Source organism: Eschrichtius robustus, chromosome 19 (genome assembly GCF_028021215.1).
Source record: "Eschrichtius robustus isolate mEscRob2 chromosome 19, mEscRob2.pri, whole genome shotgun sequence".
NCBI classification, from domain to species: domain Eukaryota; kingdom Metazoa; phylum Chordata; class Mammalia; order Artiodactyla; family Eschrichtiidae; genus Eschrichtius; species Eschrichtius robustus.
In genome coordinates, this window is record NC_090842.1 from 48,822,170 (window position 1) to 48,843,151 (window position 20,982).

The following is a 20,982-nucleotide window of genomic DNA, read 5'->3' on the forward strand; positions in this document are numbered from 1 at the left end:
TGAGGGGAAATAGGGTGGGCAGCTGCCAATGTCCATTACAGGGGGCGAAAGTGAGAGCAGGGAGACCAGAGAAGAAGCTACTGAAGTAGCTGAGGATACACAGATGGTGTGGTGCTAGAGCAGTCAGAGACTGCCTGTTTCAGAGGTTGGATATGTAGTGAGGAAAAGAGAGCAATTAACATTTACCATTTGCCCAAATTTTCCTCACTTCTTTCTTTGAAGCAAATGTAAAAAGGGTGTATCTGGACTGGGGAGCTGGCCAGAAGGGAAGAGAAATCTAGCAAGCAGGCACACCAGGGTGAGAACTGCAGCTACCTCCCAGCCCATTGCCATTTGCACAATGCTGAAGGAACAGGACCCAACCCACTGTTAGGTATTGGAGCAGAGATGATTGTTAGGGCAAGGCCAATTCCATTCATTAAGCATTAATTGGGTGCCTACTGTATACAGAGGCTGTAGGAGAGAGAGGTCACAGGAGTTTTGAAATAAGAGGAAAAGTATGGGCAACGTTATCCTTGAAAAGTCTCTTAAATAGCCCATACATAGCAATATGTTAATTAAAGCACAATACCTTTATATAAGGAAAAATTGTGTGTGCAGTAATTAACACATACAAAACTTAATCGCATATTTTAATTCATTAAACAGGCACAGGGAAGAGTTGACTTTGCTAAAATTAAATATGCTTATGAACCAGCACTAGTGCACGAATTAAGCTCCTACCGCCAGATGCAGCGCTCAATGACTGGGGGCATTAGGGGGACACAAGGCTAAGACAGGGCTCATCTCCGTGAATTGAGCGTCGATCTTCCCTAGAATGAAAGTTTCCAAAGGGCTACAGTGCAGCTTAGCCTCACGGATAAGCCAGCCGCCGCTGCGCCGCTCCTGCGCCACGCGATCACCGGGGGCGTGACGAAGGGCGGAGGCTGCGTGCGCTTCCCAGCGTGCCGCGCTGGGGGGGGGGGCGAGGGGCGGGGCCTACGGGGGAGGTGCGGAGGAGGAGCGGCCGCCACAGGACGTCTGACTCGGCTCAGCCACCGGATCGGGGCTTCTCGCCTTCAACGGCTGGCCTGTTGCTCCGAGCCCGCGGCGGCGGGGGCGCCGGCGGCGGCGGGCGGCATGCGCGTGTGAGATGCGGCCGCGGGCAGCCCGGACGCGAGCAGCTGCCGCCGCGGTAGCAGAGAAGTGGGGCGCGGCCTCCTCAGCGCGGGGCGCGCAGTGCATGAGGGCGAGCACGCGGGCGCTGGGCAGCCGCCGGCCACGCCGCCTTCATAAACACTTGTTTAGGACTCGTTCGCCCCGCTGAGGCCCCGGCGCCCCGCCATGGAGGCCCCGTCCGACCCCGGGCCCCACGCCTCGGCCTCGGCTTCGGCCGCGGCGCCGCTGCGCGCCCCAGAGGTGGCGCGGCTCCGCGAGGAGCAGGAAAAGGTAACAGGCCGCGCTCCGTCCCGCGCTTCCGCCGGCGGTCTCGGGAGGCGCCCTCGCCCAGGCGCGTCCTCGGCGCCCCGTTCCCCCTCCACGGGGCTGGGGGCTTACCCCCGCTCGCCCCGGCCGACCCCGTCCTGCCCTCGGTGGGCCGCAGCCCTTTGGTCCCGGCCTAGCTCACCCCGGACCCCGAACGGGGGAGGAGCATAGCCTCCAGGCCTGGAAAGCGTGTTGGGGAAACTTTTGTCACGTGCTTTCGTTGTCTTGTCTGGAGCACTTTGACCTTCGAAGGGAGGGGAGGGTTGGGGAAAAGAGATGCGATAATCTGTTTAACTTGTGTATGAAAGTGAGTTTTTAATCTTAATGCGTACAGCAGTGCGTGGGAATATTCTCGGTGAAGGACAGGCTGTGAATGAATAGTTCACCTTATTTTTTTTTTTTTTAGCTTGTTACCTCATCGTTGGTAAAATGTATAGTCTTTGTTGCTCTTTATCTGATTGCACTTAAAAGTTTTACTAGGTTTGTAATGCTAACACTTCATGTGCAGTTTCAGCTTTGGTTTAGTATTTGTCATGATAGAATGCTGTTTTATTAAATTTTAACTTCAATTATATAAATGAGTTTTAATCTACCAGTAAAGAGGAAGGAAAGTTTTGTATTTCCTAATGGGATTGTATATGAACAAGTATACCAATCTAAGAAATACAGTGTTATTGTTTAATCTGAGATTTTTTTTCCCTTTGGATTCTGTATCATTTGTTTCTCACTATCTTTGAAATTCTTATTTTGAAAGGCAACGTTTCATTTACTTAAAATGTGTCATATTGAGAGTATCATGGTTATAAAGGTTAGGAAGTTGTTTAAAAACTATAAACACTGGGAATTCCTAACTTTTTTTATTGAGCATTTCTGTATAAAAATGACTACTTACATAGGTATACAAACATACCCAGTTTAGCTAGATAAGGGACTTTTTATAGAACTTAAATCCTGGTTTGCTTGGAAATAACCTGTCAGGATGAATTGTGGGAACCCTTCCTACTTTGTTCTGGTTGTTCTAAATTATTTTGTGCGTTGGATTTCCCTTTCTGAGAGCCGTTTTTTTTCTAATACCATATACAATGGTTGGGTTTTGAACTTGGCTTTCTTCAAGTTTGGGGTTTAAAAATTCAGGTTCGGTGCGTTTATATTGTAAGACAATGTGTTTTTTTTTTTTTTTTTTTTTTCTTTAAGAGAAGAATAAAGAAAGAAGAAAAAACAGCCCTTCATGAAACCAATTTGTTCATTTTTGGCAAAAACTATTTACATTTTTTAGTCTTTTAGAAAATGTGAAACAGACCCTCAGAAGATGGTGTTCCCATTGTCTTTCTTTCTGTAGAGGAATTAACTCCTCCTTCATAGTATGATGTTTGCATACTGCTGACTTGATATGTTTTCTCCTGTTTGGCATGTTAAAAAGAGAAATCCTTGGTTTTATTCTGATGTTAGTGTGTCTGAAATACAAAGGATACGGTTTGGGGGTGCTCTGAACAGCTTTCTGGTTATGGTATCCAGTTGCATTTGAAAACTGCCTTCTCAGTTACAGTCCTGTGGGAACCTGGATGACAGTTTTCAGTAGACATCGAGTATGGTACCAAATTACTTCTCTGTGCTGTGTTAATGTTATTTTGGCACATAAAATAAGCATGTGTATGTCTGTCATGGGTATGTAAAATCATTCCCAGTTCATGATAAAGTCCCTCAGTAAATGGACTAGACTGTATTTTAACGGATCTGCTTCAGTGGACAGGAGAGACCCATGAGGCCACAAAATAAACTGGTTAGATAGCTATCCTTTAATTATAGTTCAGTATAGGAAAACTTTATCTAGTAAATAGTCAGTAAATAAATAAGTAAATAAATCAGTCAAATTTTGTGAGGGACTTTAGGCTTTAAAACCAACCCAGCAGCTGTAGGAGTACAGTGAACTTTAGTAAGTGGAAGTGTTGGGACATTCTTGGAAGGAAAAGGAAAAATTGTCATAGGAGTTTTATAGTATAGCAGTTAGTATTTCTTTATATAAGTGTAATTAAATGTGTTTTAGGACTTGCCTTTCCCTACCAGGGTTCTGTGAGAGAATTAAATCCTGAGGAAAATTATTTGAATGACTATTTTTTCAGTTTTCCTTGGGATGGTAGCTAGCTAGTAGGCTCTAGATGCAGAGGAGAGAAGTGAATTCTTTATATGCAATGGATACCTTAGTTTCAGGGCATTTTCTCTGGGAACCTTAAGAATGGCTGCTAGGTAAAGTGGTTTAAATGTTGCTCATCAATTTTTTGCTTTTTAATTCAGATAAGGAGTATAACACGTTTTATCTTGGTTCCTCTCTCTGTTTTTTCCTTGTTTATCCTTTGGAGCACTGAATAACAAGGAAAAAAAATTAGTAACCTAAGGAAAAAGACAAAGGAGGGGGGCATGAAAGATCCACAACTTCAGTAAATGACAACATCTGTAGTAAATGGACAGGATCAAATATTTGAATATTGTTCTCATTTTTGGCATTAATGCTGACATTTTCAAAAAAATATTTTTTGGTTAAAACTTCTGTTTATTTCTTTTTTTTTTTAATCTAGCAAAAAGACATGTACAGAAAGGTTCCCTGCAGGTTTGTTTGTAATAATGAAAAAGCTAAAAATTCAACATAAGGGGATTGGTATGAGGAGATTTTATGCAGTCATTAAAAATTGTAGAACACTGTGTGGTGTGGTTAGTTATGTTTATATGTATATAAATATTCACACAGTTTATATAGGAAAATGCACCACTAAATGTTTTAAAAGCACACAATTTCATTTCTTATTTTACCTAAAAGTGAGTGAATTGAATGGGATTTTTTTTTTTTCAAGAAAGGCTATTGATAAAACCTAATTAATTTTAATGAAAGATGGGATGTTGTATCTTTAATTGCTAAATATTTTCTGCTCCTGACAAATGGCTTTTGGCTGGTTTGAACACCAGTTAGGCAGGTTTGTTTCTTATTCCAGAGCGGATGGGTACAATTTATTCAGATATCTGTTCCCCGAGTGGTTTCCTTTTCTCTTTTCCTTGGAGATGTTGTTTACTGTTAATTCTCTATCCAAAGATACAGGGACAAGAGGGAACTTGGATCATCTTTTTTTCCCCCTCTTTTCTTTTAACTAAATCTGTTTTTGCCAATAGGAGTAAAGTATTTGGTGGAAAAAATGGAATCTACTTAGAAGCCTCTCTGGACTGATCTATGCTGTAAAAGTTAAACCTAGGACTGCAGTGGAGTGTCTTGGGCTGTTCTAGGGAAGTTTCCTCATAGTAAGATCTTGTTAAATCTGGTTCTGTCTTTGAACTGCATTATTGAAATACTGGTTTCTTGGCTAAGGTGATGTTTCTATCCGTGTTTTATATCTCCAGATACTATTATCTTTAACAGAATTATTGAGATTCTGCTATATAGTATTGTGGAAGAAGTGGTATATAGTATTATTTTCCTAGGTTTATTTGCAGGATAGTGGTAACTTTGGAAAATTCATGAGGATAATATTATTTAGTTTATTATAATTATAACTGAGTGGCTCATGTAATTTGGAATTTTGGAATAACTTATACTTTCTTGATATAGAACCTGGGGAATTAAATGCATTAAGAGTAAATATTTCAAATTTTTGTAAAGCAGAACAGCTAATTTAACTTTGGTTTGCATATTTCTTAGATAAACTGCACATAGTTTAGGAAACTGTCAGTCATGTACTCCATACCACAGGTATTGTTCTTCTTTCCAAGCCCAGAATCCAAGCATATAATTTTTCAGCAGATATTTATTGAGTACCTGCTACCTGCCAGATTGTACCTACTTAATGCCTTCTTCCTCTGCTGAGGATGCAGTAGTGAACAAAATAAAGTCTTTGTTTTCACAGGGATCACATTCTAGTGGTAAAGATATGGAATAGGCATATTTAAAATGACAGAGGGTTTGTGATAGGTAAGGAGCTGTACTAGATCATTGTTAAAGATTTTGGTTTTTATTTTTGTGAGATGAGAAACCATTGGAATGTGTTTTGAGAATCATACTAATCTTAAATGACAAGAATCCATTTGTCATGCATGAAGGGAGGAATGATGGGATTATGGGATTGCATTGTATAGAATAAATTTTTTTGTGTGCCAGGCATTGTGATAGATGTTTACAAATTTGATGTTAGAGTCTTCATTAACTCTCTTAATTTTTCAGGTGAACAATTTAGGTTGTTTCTAGTTTTTGCCCTGAACTTTCTTATGGAGTATTTGTGTCTTCAATTTTGCTTATAATGCTTGTTTTTCAAAGTGCTTATGCCAATTTACATTCCTATCAGCAGTGGTGAAAGTTCCAGCTATTCCACGTCCTCATCACCACTTGGTACTGTCTGTCCTTTTCATATTTGTTAGCCATTCTAGTAATGACTAATGAATGAGGTTGATAACCTTTTCAAGTATTTATTGGCTATTTGCATTTTTTTTGTAAAATAAAATGCTTTTTCTAAATTGAGTAGTTATAAGTAGTTTATTGAAGAATGTGTTTTTGATCTTTCTAATGTAGTTCTTTTCTTTTCTCATTTTTAAGAAGGGCAGAGTTGTAGGAATATTTGCTTACAGCCAAAGATATATTTTGTAGCTAAATGGGTTTTCAGAACTCATAACTTGTGAGTTATATTTTATTTTAAAACAGTTTGTTTTGGTTGTTGTTAGTGATTATTATCATGCCAGTCATGTGCCATGAGAAGAAACAACTTTGGTTTTAGTCTTTTATTAGTAAACATTCTAATATAGTATTTCAAGGGGAGAAGACCCATATTCATTGTGTTAGGCCTCTCCAGATGGGAGTATAAGACAAGAATAGTTCCAAAACACTGATGGGGAAAGGGAGAAGAAGGTGCACGGGGTCTAAGCTGTGATCATAACTGTTTGATTTTGTTCTCCTAATGTTGTCAGGTTGGGTTTTAAAATCTTTTAGCTTGTATCATTCTTGCCTTCATCTCCAAATTAGTGAGTCTAGATCTTTTTCGTCTGTCCTAAGGCAGTTTTTCTTTCTTTTTCTTTTTTTTTTTTTTAAAGTAGCTTTTTATTTTCAAAAATTGTAAAACAACAGAAAAGTTTAAAGAATAGTTTGAGTCATCAATCCTGTTTTGTCTCATTTGCCTTTTCTTTCTCTTTCTGTATTTTCTTTTCTTTTTTTCCTTGTAGAACCATTTGAAAGTAAATCGCAGATCTTATCATGTCCTAATACTTAACCACATATCATTTTGGAGCAAGGTCATTCTTCTACATAATCATATCTTTTTTTTCACCCAAGAAATGAACATTGACATGCAATAATATTATTTAGCATATTCAGATTTCCTCAGTTTTTCTAAAAGTGTTCTTTATAACATTTTTCAATCCAACATCCAATCACAGGCTGCATTTAGCGTCTTACCTCTTTAATTTCCTTTCATCTGAAACAGTCCCTCTACATTCTTTTGTCTTTATGAAATTGGTATTTTTGAAGAGTTTACAACAGTTTACTTATAGAATGCCCACAATTTAGAGATCTCTGATGAATGTACTCATGAAGAAACAGAAGTAAATAATCATTTTTGGCAAGAATAATACATAGTTGATGATGACTTCCTGTTGCATCACAGCAGGAGACATACAGTGTTACTTTATTCTATTATTGGTGTTGCTAATTACTTGTTTAAGATGGTACCTGCGATATCTCTTCACCTTAGGTACCTGTTCCCTTGTGTAAGGAATAAGAACTTTAAAAGTATTTATTAAATACTTGAAGACATTGTAAATATCCTGTTCCCCAACAACCCTTTACCGTGGATGATCCTTGCCTGAATCAATTATTATATCGGTGTTTGCAAATTAGTGGTTTTCTAACCATCTGTGTTTATAACTGGCATTTTTCTGTAAAGAGGAGCCCTTTCCCCCCTCTTAGTATTAGTGTAGACCCTTTTTATTTGTTTTTTAATTCAGTGTGTTATAATTTTTCATTTTTCCTTTTGATGCTCGAATTGTCCTAAATTTGGCCAGTGGGAGCCCCTTCAAGCTGACTCCTGCATCCTTTTGGCATTTCTCATTATCCTTTGGTCATTACCTTTTTTTCTGGCACAAGGTGTCCCAGGCTTACCTTGTAGCTTTCTTGTCTTAGTTCTGAAATTGACTATTTCTTCAAAGAGCCCTGGTTCTTTTTAATGAGAAATGCTAAGAAACCTAGATCTGGGCCCAAGTTGTGCTCATTGCCACTGGGATATTATTGCATCAAGGCCCTTTCAGTGGACAGTGCTAAGAAATGTATTAGCCTTCAGTATACCAGGAAGAATAGTCATCACCATTTACCATCTAGGTCCAAGAGATCTTTTTACTTTTTATTTTTTAAAGTAATTTTTACAAGTAATGTACAGAAGTAAGGATAAGGGATAGTGAAACCCATTTTTATTGGATATTTTAATAAGAATTTAAACACAGCAGTCTTCTTTGTATTAAGTAAAGTTTGGTGCACAAAGATCATAAGAGATTTAAGAATATTGCCACATGTCTTTTTAGAAAAATGTCCAAGTTCTTGTTGCAGACTGTTACATGGTGAAGTTCTTCTTGTTGAATGACTAAGTGGGTGGGAATACCCTACTTTTTTTTTTGTTCTTAGAAGTATATTGTTCATTTATTGATTCTTTTTTTCTCCTCCTTCAAGTCAGTCCCCCTTTATTCAACATCTGCTATATTCAAATATATATATGTAGTTCTCTTCCTGGTTGGCATGGTCTGTTCTAGAACTTAGGGAGGTACAGAGATAAACCATTTACATAATTCCTGCTTTCAAAACTCATTTCCAGTGCTTCAGGGTTTTCCTTCCTAATCTCTGTCCTCAAGAAGCCTAAAAACTTGTAGGAGTGGAAAAAAATAGAATTTAGAGATCTTTTTTTTCAGCAATCTTTATTTATTATGATAAAATATGTATAAAATAAAAATTGCCATTTTAACCAGTTTTAAGTGTAGTGTTCAGTGAGATTAATTACATTCACTGTGATGCAGCCATCACTTTTACTTGAAGGTTAATGTAGGATGAACTCCCAGACGGAGAACTCTTGGCTGTCCTACCATCAGCTCTGCCTTGCTCTATGGTTATCAGTTTTCCCCAGATCAAGAGTAGGCAGGTACAGGTAGTGGACTCACAACGTTTGACCTCAACCGGTTTTTCTAAGTTATTTTGTACATTTTTCAGCAGCGAAACCAAACTGGGTCTTCAGGCTTTATTTCTGTTTCTTGCAAGGGAAGAGCTTTTATACCATTGGACATGTTTTGGTTTTTCCTCAATGAGAATTTTAACCCTCTTTTGTATTATTTCTACAATAATTTGTAAAGCTGTTTATTTTTAACTGCTTTTTTTTTAACTTTTTGGGTCAACTTTTTTATACTGCACTTACTTGTCAAAATATAGATACGTAATACTGGTAAAATCTTTTTTTGTTTCTAATGAAACAAATTATTGAGACTTTTTTCTCTTTTAACAGGATGGAGTGAGGGTAACTTGTATCAATTAGCTAAATTAACCAAACTCTTCAGAATATTTAGATTTAGAGATCATAGAAACTACTGGTAGTCAAACTTTTTTTTTTTTTTTTTTTTTTTTTTAAGGCACAGAGCTTTCTTCATTAAAATAAAACCTTGTTCAAAAACCCAATATGTAAAACAGATGAAAGCTAAGTTACTCTGCTTTAATGAGGGAGAAATTGTGTGTGTGGAGGGGCTGGGAGGGGGATGAGTATCTCTGTTCCTTGCACCCACTTTCAGTAGCCGCCAGGGAAGTGGTCCAAGGAACTAAACTAAACTTAACCAGTGTTTTAGTCCAACTTCTGATTTCACAGATGGGGAACTGAGACCTAGTGCCCAATTCTCCCCTCCCTTGAGCCCCTGGTAATCTCTAATCTACTTTCTTTCTATATGAATTTGCCAATTCTAGATATTTCATAGATGTAGAATCGTACAATACTTGTCCTTTTGTGACTGGTTTAATGTTTTCAAGGTTCATCTGTGTTGTGGCATGTATTACAACTTTACTCCGTTTTATGGCTGAATAATATTCCATTGTATGCATATACCACATTTTGTTTATCCATTCAACTGTTGATGAACACATGGATTGTTTCCACTTTTTTACTCTTGGAATAATGTGGCTATGAATGTTGGTGTACGAGTTATCTGTTATAGTCCCTGTTTTCAGTTCTTCGGGATATATACCCAGGAGTGGAAATGCTGAGTCATAAGGTAATACTATGTTTAACTTTTTGAGGAACTGCCAAACTGTTTTCCACAGTGTTGGCACAGTTTTACATTCCCACCAGCAATGTATGAGGTTTCCAATTTCTCCACGTCCTTGTCAACACTTTGCTTTTTTTTTTTTTTTTTTGGAATAGAGCTATCCTAATAGGTGTTAACGTCATTGACCTATTGTGATTTTGATTTGTATTTCTCTAATGAAAAAGGATGCTGAGCATCTTTTCATGTGTGTTTTTTTGTTTATTTTTTTGGGCTGTGCTGGGTCTTAGTTGCAGTACGTGGGATCTTCATGGGGCATGTGGGATCTTTAGTTGTGGCATGCATACGGGATCTAGTTCCCTGACCAGGGATCGAACTCCGGACCCCTCCATTGGGAGCATGGAGTCTTTCCCAATGGACCACCAGGGAAGTCCCTTTTCATGTGTTTATTGGCCATTTTTGTATTTTCTTTGGAGAAATGTCTATTTAAGTCCTTTGCCTACTTTTAAATTGCGTTGTCTTTTTGTTGTTGAGTTGTAGTTCTTTATTTATTCTCGGTATTTAAACCCTTTTCAGATGTATGATTTACAAATATTTTCTCCCATACTATATGCTATCTTTTCACTTTAATGATAATGTCCTTTGATGTACAAAAGTTTTTTTTTTAATTTTTAATTTTTATTTTAATTTATTTACTTTCTGGCTGCGTTGGGTCTTCATTGCTGTGCGTGGGCTTTCTCGTTGTTGCGAGCAGGGGCTACTGTTTGTTGTGGTGCGTGGGCTTCTCATTGCGGTGGCTTCTCTTGTTGCGGAGCACGGGTTCTAGGTGCATGGGCTTCAGTAGTTGTGGCACACGGGCTCAGTAGTTGTGGCTCACGGGCTCTAGAGTGTAGGCTCAGTAGTTGTGGCACACGGGCTTAGTTGCTTCACGGCATGTGGGATCTTCCTGGACCAGGGCTTGAACCTGTGTCTCCTGCATTGGCATGAAGATTCTTAACCACTGTGCCACCAGGGAAGTTCCAAGTTTTTTAATTTTGATGAAGTCCAGTATATCTATTTTTTCTTTTTTTGCTCCTGCTTTTGGTATCATATGTAGGAACCCATTGCCAAATCCAAGTTCATGAAGATTTACACCTAGGTTTTCTTCTGAGAGTTTTATGATTTTAGCTCTTATTTTTAGGTCATTGATCAACTTTGAGTTAATTTTGTTTATTACTCATTGATTGTTGAGTTTTAAGAAAATTCACGTAGGATATTGTCGTCTGAAGACTCATAATCTAAGATTTAATTTATATTAATATTTTCACCATCATCTGTATCTAGTTGTGCTATCCAAAATGGTGGCCACTAACTACATGTGGCTATTAAGTTTAAAATTCTAATTAAGTAAAATTTAAAAAATTAAGTTTCTCAGTCATAATAACCACATTTCAAGTGCTCAGTAGCCACCTGTGACCATTGGCTATTGCATTGGACAGTGTTGACTTTGAAGATTTCTGTCATCAAAGAAAATTCTATTGGACAGTGCTGGTGAAGAGAGCTGCTATCTTTTTTATTCATAGTTTAATTTGTTTAACAATTGTGAAGTGTCTTTTTCTGTCACTTTTCTTCTCCTTCCCATTATGGACAGAAAATGAAAATTTCTGAATTGTCAACTGTGTTTGAAAGCTAAAACCAGACTACAAAGATGGTGTCTTCTTCAGTCTTTTACACTTTTTTGAAAGATGATGCAGTACTTTGGTCAATGCAGTAAGAAAACTGAAGAATGATTTTTACTATTGATAGCATATTCCTTCTAGATGATTCCATGATTCCTCATTTACTTGTTATATAGTTTTCTTTAAGCATAGTTTGGGAAAATTGATGAGTAATCATGAAATCATTATTAGGGTGATGAAACAAGATGCAGGAAATACATAATCAGTAGGATCCTATAATGTGTCTTAGGTTTATGAAGAGGTTCAATGTACTCATATATAATTGCAAGATAGAATGAGTTTTAGACTTTTTTTTAAGTAGGTAAATTTTCTCTTTATTCTTTGCAGTATCTCAGAGAATAGAAGTCATGAAATATCAATCCTTTCAAATAGTTAGAACTGTTCAAAAACAAACTAAAAGCTAAAATTGGGTTCAGTGGATCCTGATACTTTGCATTCAAATACATTACCACAAAATTCTTCAACTACTCCCATCTGTATTTGAATCTCCCTTTTTCTGTAGTGAAACCTTGTTCTCAACAACATCTATATTTATCCGTTTCCTTTATTCCACAGTATACACAAAATAGTTTTAGAATTACTACATTGATACCACTGCCAACAGCAAACCTATGAGTGAAGTTCATGGTTTCATTGCAGTTCAATTTGTTCTTGCAGAGTTAACCCCCTTGGAGTATGCAGTTAGGTAATGATCTCAGAAGTTACTTGAATTATTATTTTTTTTTTTCTGTGCAGTTATATCTTGGATTTGATATACAGTTTGTATTGAATTTTAGTGTTTGCTTTTTTATCAGTTTGACTTTATGAGTCTGTAAAACATTTGCATTGTTAAAAATCACAACTATATCAAAAGGTATGGTGAGGTAATTCATTCCCGTCCCTGCTCCTACCTTCCCCTATCGGTAATCTTTACATTAATTTCTAGTTTATCCTTCCTGTATTTCTTGAAAAATAAATACTAAAATATGCTCTCTTATCCCCCCTCCACCTTCTTATACAAAAAGTAGCATATTATATTTGCCTCTCGATATTCTCATTAAATGATACATCTGGGAGTCTTTGGTTCACAGAGATCTTTCTCATCATATTTTGTGGTTGCATAGTACTCAGGTATATTATCAGGTATTCATCTGGTATCTTACTGATGGGCATTTTGGTGGTTTTCAGTTTTTTGATAGTACTAATAATGTTGCAGTGAATCACTCTGTGCGTATGTTTCTCATTTGTGAAGTGACTTCAGGTGAAGTCCTCAAGGTGGTTTAGTGGTCAGAAGGTAAACTGGTTTAGCTTTATAAGCCATATATAATCACCTTTTTGAAGAATTGGTTCTAACTTTCAATTTAGTCTACAGCATTAAATAAAAAGAGGTAAGAGGACTCGATGTTCAAAAACTAGAGAACAGTGTTTTGAGTTCCTTGAATTGGCTATTTCTTGTGATCTCCACAGCCATTTTCAAGTTATCATGTTTTACTTGGAGGCTGGTCCTGGTGGTTCCACTCTTGCTCCCCTTCTACCTTTTTTCCAGAGCTGTCTCTCTTTTTCTGGCAATGTAAATCGAATTATGTAATTTTGTCACTCTCTCTACTGCTTATAATCCTTTGGTGGCTTCTCACTGTACTTAAGAGTGAAATCCAGGGTTATTAAAATGTGATTTGAGACGCTTGTGTTGTTGGGCTCATCTCTTTCTAGGTTAATTTCAGGGTACTCCCTACTTACTCTACCTTAAGATAATGACATGTTTTGGGGGACAGTACCTTAAATGTGTTTGTTTAAAAAAACTTTCTTTTCTCCTTCCTTTCTTTCTTTCGTTTGCTCGTTTGTTCTAGAAATCCTAATACAGTATAGCAAACAGTAACCCATTTAATGTATGGATTTGGCCATTATTCCTTATCCTTTGATTTCCTGATTTTATGAACCGAGTAATATTAAAGTTATTGAAAATGAGTGCTTTTTCACAAAGAACAAAAAGACAAAACTGAGTTACGTGTCAGGCACTGTCCTAGATACTGCGATACACAAGGTTTCTGTTCTGCCCTCAAGGGACGTAAAATTTATATGGAAACATGTTAACAGAAAACTTAATGCAGTGTGATAATTGCTCTCTTTCTAATTGTTTGCTTTTCAACCTACTGTAAACTAGGTGCTACCTCTGTCTTTTCATTGAAATTACTCTACCTAAAGTTTTTATTATATTTCACTTGCCAAACTCAGTGGACCATTTCGCAGATCTGGCCTTACTTGGCCTCTGTGCTTTATTTGAAACTTTTATTGTTCCCTGGTAAACTCTTGAAACTCTCTGTACCATAGAGAATACCATAGAGTCTTTTGTGACTCTACTTTTTTATGGCTCTTTCTCTATTCCTACTTAGTCTCCTTAGTGTCTTCATCTAATGCTTAAATGTTGGTGATCCCTGTACTTTACATCACTGACAGTCGTCTCTTCTTACTCTGCATGTCCTCAAATACTCCTATATGCACTCTGCTCTCCCAGACCTGTTGCCTGTTGGGCAGCTTCACTTGGATGGCCCACAAGAAGCTCGATTTCATTTACTAAAGTTAACTTATTATCTTTGTCCCTAATGTACATGCTGTACATACTCATCCTGATTCTGGGCAACATTATTCAAACCAGAGTCTTTTCAGCCTCCCTGATCCATCTTTTAATTTACTAGATCTTGTCAATTGTTTCTTTCTGTCTTTTTTACTTTAATTTTTATTTAATTTTATTTGTTGGCGGCGCTGTGTGGCTTGCAGGATCTTAGTTCCCCAAGCATTGAACCCGGGCCACCACAGTGATAGTGCTGAGTCCTAACCACTGGACTACCAGGGAATTCCCTGTCAATCCTTTCTATGTAATCCATACCTTGTATCTTAAGGCACTAATAGCTTGTCTTAGTTAGGTTCTTACTCAAAAAATAATATTTCAGATTTTTCAGTTAAATGTTACTATGTCTTTTGATATTGTCAGTCTTTGTTAACATTCTGATGTTACCTGATTGTGTTTTTATTTTTACAGTTCTAATCTGTGAACATGTTATATCTCTATTTAGGGTCTTTAAATTTTCTCATCTGTCACTTAGTTGGAGTTTGTCTACTCATTTTACCACGGTTTCCACTTGTCACATATTTTTTTATTCCTTTATTTCTCTTCCTTTTGTGTTAGTAAAATATTTGTATTCTATTTTAAACTCTCTTAGCTTTATAGTTGTATGGTTTTTATTTTCCTTTTAGTTATTATCCTAGAGACTACAATATCTCTTTTTTTTTTTATTACAGTCTGCCTTAAATTAGTAGGAAATTATTCATAAATCTTCTGAAATTTTGCCGCTTAGGAAATTATTCAGATAGTCTTTTGATGGCTTAATTTCATGAACCAACCCTCCCTTATTTGTGCTATTGTCATATATTTTACTTCTACAATGTTTCTGTAACTCCCTCCACCCCCAAAATTAGGCTTATTATTCTTTTAAACATTCTATTTTAATTTTTATTTAGTTCTGAGCTGGGAGGTGATTTTTTTTCCCAACACTTTAAAGATACCATTCTATTATCTTTTGACTTCTTTCATTTCTGTTAGTCTTCCATCAGTCTTATTGTTTTTTTCCCTGAAAAATTTTTATATATTTTCTCCTCTGTCTAATTTTGGATTTTTCATCTTTGGTTTTTAGGCATTTGATTATGATGTGTCTGGATTTGGTTTTCCTTGTATTTACCCTGCTTTGAACATGTAGTTTATTAAATCTGTAATTTGATGACTTGTCAGTTTAGAAAATTCTTATCTAATCTGCAGATGCTTGTCTTATGTCATTGTCTCCTCCACTTTTGGTATTCTGGATACACATATTAGACATTTTCATTGTCTCATATATCTTACTCTCTTTTCTGTATTTTCTTGCTGCCTCTTGATCTGTATGCCATTTTGGATACCTTCTTCTTACCTGTATTCCTGTTAACTAATTCTGTTCTTATGTATCTAATCTACTGGTAAAATCCTTTTACTAAATGCTTAATCTCAGTTACAGTATTTATTCCAAGAATTTATGTTTTGACATTTCTTTAATGAATTCTAGGCCTGTTTTGACATCTTCAGTTTTCCCTCTGTTTTCATGAATATATTAATCATAAAAGAATGTCTTATAACTGCAGTATGTAAATTAAATGGAGCTCTGTTTCTGTTTATTTTTTTCTCTTGATTTCTCATCAGCTGCTCCTGTTGTCATAGACTTCCTTGTAATTTTTGATTGGATGCCAGACATTGTAGTGAAAAATTGTAGACTCTTGATGATGTTACCTTCCTTCAAAGAGAGGTAAATTTTCTTTAAGCAGCCAGAGTACTAGTGGATCAACACAACTCAGTTGAGAGTTGTTTTTGGATTTTGTTAGGGCTGGTCTGTTTCAGTTTTGCTCTTATTCCTAACATGTAGCCTTTACTTCTAAGGCATAGCTCTAATTCCATATGGAGTATGTCTTTTTCATAGATTATATGGTCATGTATTTGTAGTTTTGTTTCTCTTCTGTTCTGTTGCATTGGATTATTTGCCTGTAGTTGCACCAGTACCACACTTTCTTACTAGGTCTTGATGTAGTAAAATTCCTCTAGCTTTGTTGTTCTTGAAGATTACTTTTACTGTTCTTGACCTTCTGCTTTTTCATGAATATTTTAAAATCAGGTCTGCAGTACTCACAAAATAACCTTCTAGGGTTTTGTTTGGAGTGCATTGAATCTAAAGATCAATTTGGGGAGCATTGACATGTTTACACCAATCCATGAATGTGGTATATCTTTTTATTTAGTTCTTCTGTAACCTCTTTCAGTAGTTTAAGTATATAAATCTTGCATGTCTTTTACATTCATCTCTAGGTATTTATTTTTTATTGCATTTTGTAATTTGCTGTTCATCTTTTGCTAGTATATAGACATATACTTGATTTTTGTATACTGTTAAATTTACTTGAATTCCATAATTGTTTATCTGTATAAAAGCTCCTAGAAATGCAGAAGTCATTGATTTTTATTATTCTTTCTCTAGAATATGTATTCTTTGAGTTTTAAAATTTTCTCTGATAATTACCTTAGGTACCCCACACATTTTGTATGTTATTTTCATTATTAGTTAGTTAAAATATTTTCTAGCTTTTATTGAGATCTGTTTATTGACCCAGGAGTTTCTTAGAAACATGTTCCTTTATTTCCAAACACTGAGTAGGTAGGCATTTAGAATCTCCACTATGGTTGTAGATTTATCTTTTTCTCTATTTTTTCAGCCTTTGCTTATGCATTTGAAGTTACGCTATTTGGTGCATGCAAATTTAGGACTCTAATAAATTCCTGGTCAGTGGGCATTTTTATCAGTCTGAAATATTTTTATCTCTAGTGATATTTCTTGCCTTTAGGTATCCTTTGTTGAATATTCGTATGGCTACATCGGCATATTTTGCTTTTGCTTGTTTCCGTGATATATCTTTTCATCTTTTAATTTCAATTTCTTTGTGTACAAAATGTGTTTCTTATAACAACATATAGTTGTGGTTTTAAACACAACTGGACATCTTTTCCAGTCTGGAAATCTTTTTCTTTTGTATAGGATATTTAGTCAATTTCTGTATAATAGAATTACTGATACATTTAGTTTCATTTTTATCACCTTTCTACTTGACTTTTTATTTTAAAAATTGTAGAATGTGCTTAACAAAATTTGTCATTTAAATCATTTTAAGTATACATTTCAGTGGCATTGTGGTGCGCATTGTGGTGCAACCATCACCACTATCCAGCTCCAGAACTTGCAAAACTGACACTATCTATTAAACAATAACTCCCCATTATCCCTTCCCCTATCCCCTGGTAACTACCATTATCTGTCCCTATGAATTTGATTACTCTGAGTATCTCATATAAGTGGAATCATACAGTGTTTGTCCATTTGTAGTGGCTTATTTCAGTAAACATAATGTCTTCAAGGTTGATCCGTATTAGAGCATATATCAGAATTTCTTTTAAAGGCTGAATAATATTCCATTGTATGTATATTGCACGTTTTGTTATTCATTCGTCCATCAGTGGACATGGGTTGGTTTCATTTTTTGGCTATTGTGAATAATGCTGCTGTGAACATGAGTGTACGATTATCTGTTTGAGTCCTTGCTTTCAGTTCCCTTGGGTATATACCCAGAAGTGGAATTGCTGGATTATATGGTAATTCTGTGTTTCATTTTTGAGGAACCACCATACTATTTTCCACAGTGGCTGCTCCATTTTACATTCCCACCAACAGTGCACAAGAATTCTAGTGTTCCAATTTTTCCACATCCTTGCCAACATATCTTATTTTCTTTCTTTTTTAATAGCTGTCCTAATGGGTGTGAAGTGGTTTCTCATTGTCTGTTTGACCCACTTTTATGTTCTTTTTTCTCTCTGCTTTTTTTGGGCACGTTCCTTTGATTTAATCAGACACATCCTATTGTATTTTCTCCCCTCTGTTAACTTGTTCAAGATACTCTCTTTTTCACCTTAGTACCTTAGTGGTACCTTAGTGCTCTATTTTATGTATATGTTAGCACTAAATATACTATATACTTTTACTAAGCTTTTTTTATTATCCTTTTTTATTGGGGAAATTTTTCCTAGAGATTGCAACATGCATTCATTCATCCCACTTCTTGCATTGTTGCTCTCATGCATTTTAATTCTGTGTTTTAAACACTACAATACAGTATTTAATTGTTCTATGTGACCAATACTGATTTATCTGTACCTTTTAAGAAATTACCTGTACAGTTGCTCTTTAGTTCTTTCTGCTTTTCTATTGCTCCAAATACTTCTTGCAGTAGTTCTTTTTTCCGTTCAGCTTTATTGAGACATAATTAACATATACTGTTGTGAAAGTTTCAGGTATACAGTGTGTTGTTTTGATACATTTATATATTGCACAGTGATTACCACCTTAGCTTGTTAGCTAACACCGCTGTCACATCACATAATTACCTGTAGTATTTCTTCCAGTGAAAATCTGCTGGTGCAGAATTCTGTTTCTGTGTGAAAAGGTTTTTATTTTTCCTTCATGTTGGAGGATCTATTTGCTCTGTACATAATTATAGATTTTCAGTTATTTTTTTCCAACACTTGAAGATTTTATCCTATTTTCCAGTTTCTGTCATTGTTTTTGTTGAAGTTAGCTTGAGCTCTGACTCTTCTTGTTGCTACTTTGAAGGTGCTGTATCTCTTCCCTGCTCTTTCTCCCTCATGCTGATTATAACATTTTTTCTTCGGTTTTCATCAGTGTAACTATGTTGTGCCTTCATATAATTTTTTTAAAAAAAGTCTCTTGCTTGAGATTCTCAGAACTTCTCAAATCTGTTGGTTAATACCTTTCTCTCATTTTTAGGAAATCATATCAAGATCTGATCAGATACCGCTTCTACCACATTCTCTCTTTCCTCTCTTTGTGGATCTTCAGTTATACAGTGTTTCATATGTCTCTTACTGGTCTTTTCTGTATTTTCCATGTTTTCTTTCTAAATCTCTGGACTTTATTTATGGTATTTTTTATCGATGTGTCATCCAGTTCAAAATTCTGACTTTTGTGTTTAATCTCCTGTTAACACCGTTTATTGAGCTCATTTTAGACGTTTCAGTTAAAGATTATCCTTTTGATTCTTGTATAGATATTCTCTAGTGAAATATGCCATCTTTTCATGTATTTCTTCTATCTTTTCACTATTTTCTTGAATATATTAATAATTATATTTTAATGTTTTAGTTTATTAACTCCAGTATGTAGATTGCATATTTATTTGGTTTTGTTTTGTGTTGTTTTTCTTCTTTTCTTCTTGATGTTTGTTCATATGGCCCTATTTCTTGGTAACTTGGTTATTTTTAGTTATATGTTAGAAATGTAAATACTCCTGAAGTATTTACGATTAAATATTAATATTTTAGTATCTTTAAAATTGTAGATAGTCCTGAAGATGATATCTTCCTCTGGAGAAGTTTCACCCTTTCTTCTGCTAGGTTGATAAAATAGGAGTTGGATACCTTAATCCAGGCAGGTACTGAATGGAGTGCAGGTTGGGTTTTGTTTTAGTAAGGTATCAGCCACCTTGATTCCTTCTTGGCTTTCATCTGAAAACCTAGTTCACCACATTTCTTTCCTTAAAGGCTTCTGAAGTTTTGTTCCATCAGTTCCCTGAGTTCTGCTTTTCACACCTTCAGTTTAGCTTTTTGGCCTTTTCAGCCTCAGAATTTGGCACGTCACAAGAAGAAAACAACCATATGCTTAAGACTGCTCATGTCTCTGATTTTGTTATTATAGCCTTCTCAAGACTACTTTAAATTTCTGCTCAGGAAAAACATAGTTCTCAGCCTCTTCCCTGTGCCTAGAGTTGTCCAAGAAAAAAGCATCAACTCACTTCTCCACAGTTATCTCCTGAATTTTAGTCCCTCTTGTTCTCATTGCTTTGGCAATTCTTAGATGCCTTTTAAGAGATGATTTTATATTCATCTGGCCTTTCTAGTTTTCAGAGGGATTATTGGTTTGTTATCAGTCTTTTCTCCCTACTTGGAGGTAGACGTCTGGAATAAGTTAAGCTACATAGCTACTTGCAGTGATTTAGTATTAATTTTGCTATAGTCTCACTGATAGTTGGCAGTGTTTCTTTAAAATAAAAATTTATTCCTGTAATTGGTGCAGGGTGGCATTTCAATTTGTTTTGTCACTTGTGAGGATATTTTTTCCCTGTCCTTCTACTATTATCTTTAATGAATTATTTGTTTTCTTTGAGATCTTCACAGGCATATTTTCATTTCTACGTAGCAAGTTTACTTACAACGTTTTCTTAATCAGTTACAAACCACAGAAATGAAAGTTTGGAAAGTATTTACTATAAGAAGTCAGGAGGAACTAGGGTAGGGTTATTTTATTTGTGGGTGTTTGTTTTGTTTTCTTGTACATTTATGTTGTTACTTCGTAGACCAGCTTTGTTAGATTTAGCTTGTGCAAATCCGTTTGTGGTCACCTTTTCGGGTCCAGTATCTGTAATCACCTCAATCTCTCTCTGGGTCCAGGGTAAACTTGACTGGCCCAGTTAGTGTGGATCCTCTGCATTCACACTGGTTGCAGATGGAGAAATGGGGTCCTCTGCCTATTGTAGATGAGAGGAGGGCGGGGTTTTAGGGAGTAAGGTGTGGGAATGGAGAGGAAATGATTGATATCTCTAGTGAAACAATAGGCAGGCAAGCTACAATTCAGGCAGTATGTCACATTCAGAAATACAGGTCACAGTCTCCTGTCTGCAGTTCAGAAGTCTTAAAAAACTGAAAACAGAGTTATTTCTAAGTTTTTTGGCTTATTCATTTGTCAGTGGAACTGATTTGAGTGAGGCATTTTATTCCACTTTGAACATTCGTATGTTTCCTTGCAAATGTTCTGTAAAGTATGATACGTGTAACGTATTACCTTACTAAATTACAAAAAGTTCTAAGTTGAGAAACATTTTTTCCTGAGGTTTTTGGCTAAGTGATTGTAGACCTATACTTTAAAAGGACTTGTTG

The 20,982-nt window shown here is 36.1% G+C and overlaps 1 protein-coding gene across 1 annotated transcript in view; it reads left to right on the forward strand.

Moving 5' to 3' along the window:
• Positions 1-999: 999 nt before the first annotated feature.
• URI1 (URI1 prefoldin like chaperone) overlaps positions 1,000-20,982 on the forward strand; it is a 64,039-nt gene continuing 44,056 nt past the window's right edge. The window contains exon 1 of the mRNA XM_068528952.1: positions 1,000-1,428. Within this exon, the coding sequence (XP_068385053.1) occupies positions 1,324-1,428 (105 nt within the window). The 5' untranslated portion in view covers positions 1,000-1,323. The remainder of the gene's footprint in view (positions 1,429-20,982) is intronic.